The 1,645-nt window shown below is 31.2% G+C and overlaps 1 protein-coding gene across 1 annotated transcript in view; it reads left to right on the top strand.

Annotated features, from left to right (window-relative positions):
• Positions 1-263: 263 nt before the first annotated feature.
• LOC116089383 (exocrine gland-secreted peptide 1-like) overlaps positions 264-1,645 on the top strand; it is a 25,906-nt gene continuing 24,524 nt past the window's right edge. Inside the window, exon 1 of the mRNA XM_031368961.1 lies at positions 264-332. Within this exon, the coding sequence (XP_031224821.1) occupies positions 264-332 (69 nt within the window). The remainder of the gene's footprint in view (positions 333-1,645) is intronic.

The raw sequence follows: 1,645 nt of genomic DNA on the forward strand, positions 1-1,645 counted from the left end.
ACAGGAACTCAAATTTCTTCTCCCTTTGCAAGTACACACATAAGGCATTAGTAAAGCCTTTTGGCTTAGGTATTAGCCTTATTAGAGGCAAAGGTGGCACTGTAAACCTAGTGACCCTACTTGGTATATCTTTTCTTCCTATATTGTTAAAGAATTTTCACACATAGATGCTTTGGCATAACTTCTATCAATCTTTTGGTTTCCTCCTTCAACTCATACATTGCTGGCTGCAACTATGATAACTTCTTTGATTAATTCTAGCCATGGATTCATTTCCAGTGATGTATTTTCTCATAATTATGCTGATGACATCAATGGTCACTGAAGGGCGGGTAAGTTTAAAATGGATAGTAATTTCAGAAATAAAAACTGATTAAGAGAACTAACAACCAATATTATCCACTAACTTATATAGCATATGGAATCTGCTTCAATCTCAAGCCTTACTTTTCTATGTAGCATATAGATAGTTTTAAATAAGACTGCTGATTTAACGTTCACTAAATATGACATTTGATAAATGGGTGTATTTTCTGAATTGTTCTTAGTAATTCTTAAAATCTTTCCTCCTAATAAAGATGCTACTGTTTGTCATTATACATACTTAAATTTTTGGAAGAAAATTTCCATACAAAAGAAAATGATACGAAGCAAAAAATTACTACTACCTTTTATCCTATGAAAATTATTTTGGATTTGGAAGTAATTTGTTTTACATTTTATATTAAGTTTAATAGAAATAGAATGGGAATGACAATGTTGGCTTAGATAAAGCAAAAAGACTTACAGGTGTGTGGCATGCCCTTTCTTTCTACATGTAATTGATAAGTGAGTTGGGTCTATTTATACAAGCTGAGTTTAATAATCCCTGTTCTTGAGAATTTAAAATAGATAAGAAATATAGACATATTTGGCCATAACATATATTGAGATATATGAGTCTAGATCTGCAAAATGTAAAATGTAAAATTAATCTTTGTTCATTGTGAAATGAACAACTAAACATGATATATCAGATAATATATATAATGGCTCCATGTCCTTTACATGAGCTTAGATTTTCCTCTTACACATTTGCCACCAAAATGTTGCTGTAATTCAGACTTAGATTTTGTTCTGACAATTTATAAGCTTTGTTCTACCCTTGAACTTGATCCTCACATGCATATTTATATAAATAATGTATAAATTTAAATGAGTACTACTTGGCTATCAGTTAAGTCAATATCAGTATAAAACAAAAAGACATCACTTCACTACATCAATTTACTCTTCTTTAATAGAATAAATATATATTTTTGTGTGAATATCAGAAAGTTTGGTGTTGAGAATCCCTCGAAAATTTGATTCAAATATGTGAAATAGTTCTGTTAAAGGATTAAGGAAGTACATTCCCTTTGGCCTATCCCTTGAGTTAAACCCTCATTGACTTTGGATAACAGGAGATGAGTGCACTGTGGAGGTCTAGAATTGGCATTGAGCTTACAGCCTCCTTTCAACCTGTTTATTCCATACAAATATAATTGGATAAGCTTTATGTTTCTCACTGTAAATATTGTTAAAATAATTTATCTCTATCTCAGGTTCTGAAACAGACTCAGGAAGAAGTTACCACATCTACTGATGACCTGGATCACTACTTTGA

The sequence above is a fragment of the Mastomys coucha genome, unplaced genomic scaffold (genome assembly GCF_008632895.1).
Source record: "Mastomys coucha isolate ucsf_1 unplaced genomic scaffold, UCSF_Mcou_1 pScaffold14, whole genome shotgun sequence".
NCBI lineage: Eukaryota > Metazoa > Chordata > Mammalia > Rodentia > Muridae > Mastomys > Mastomys coucha.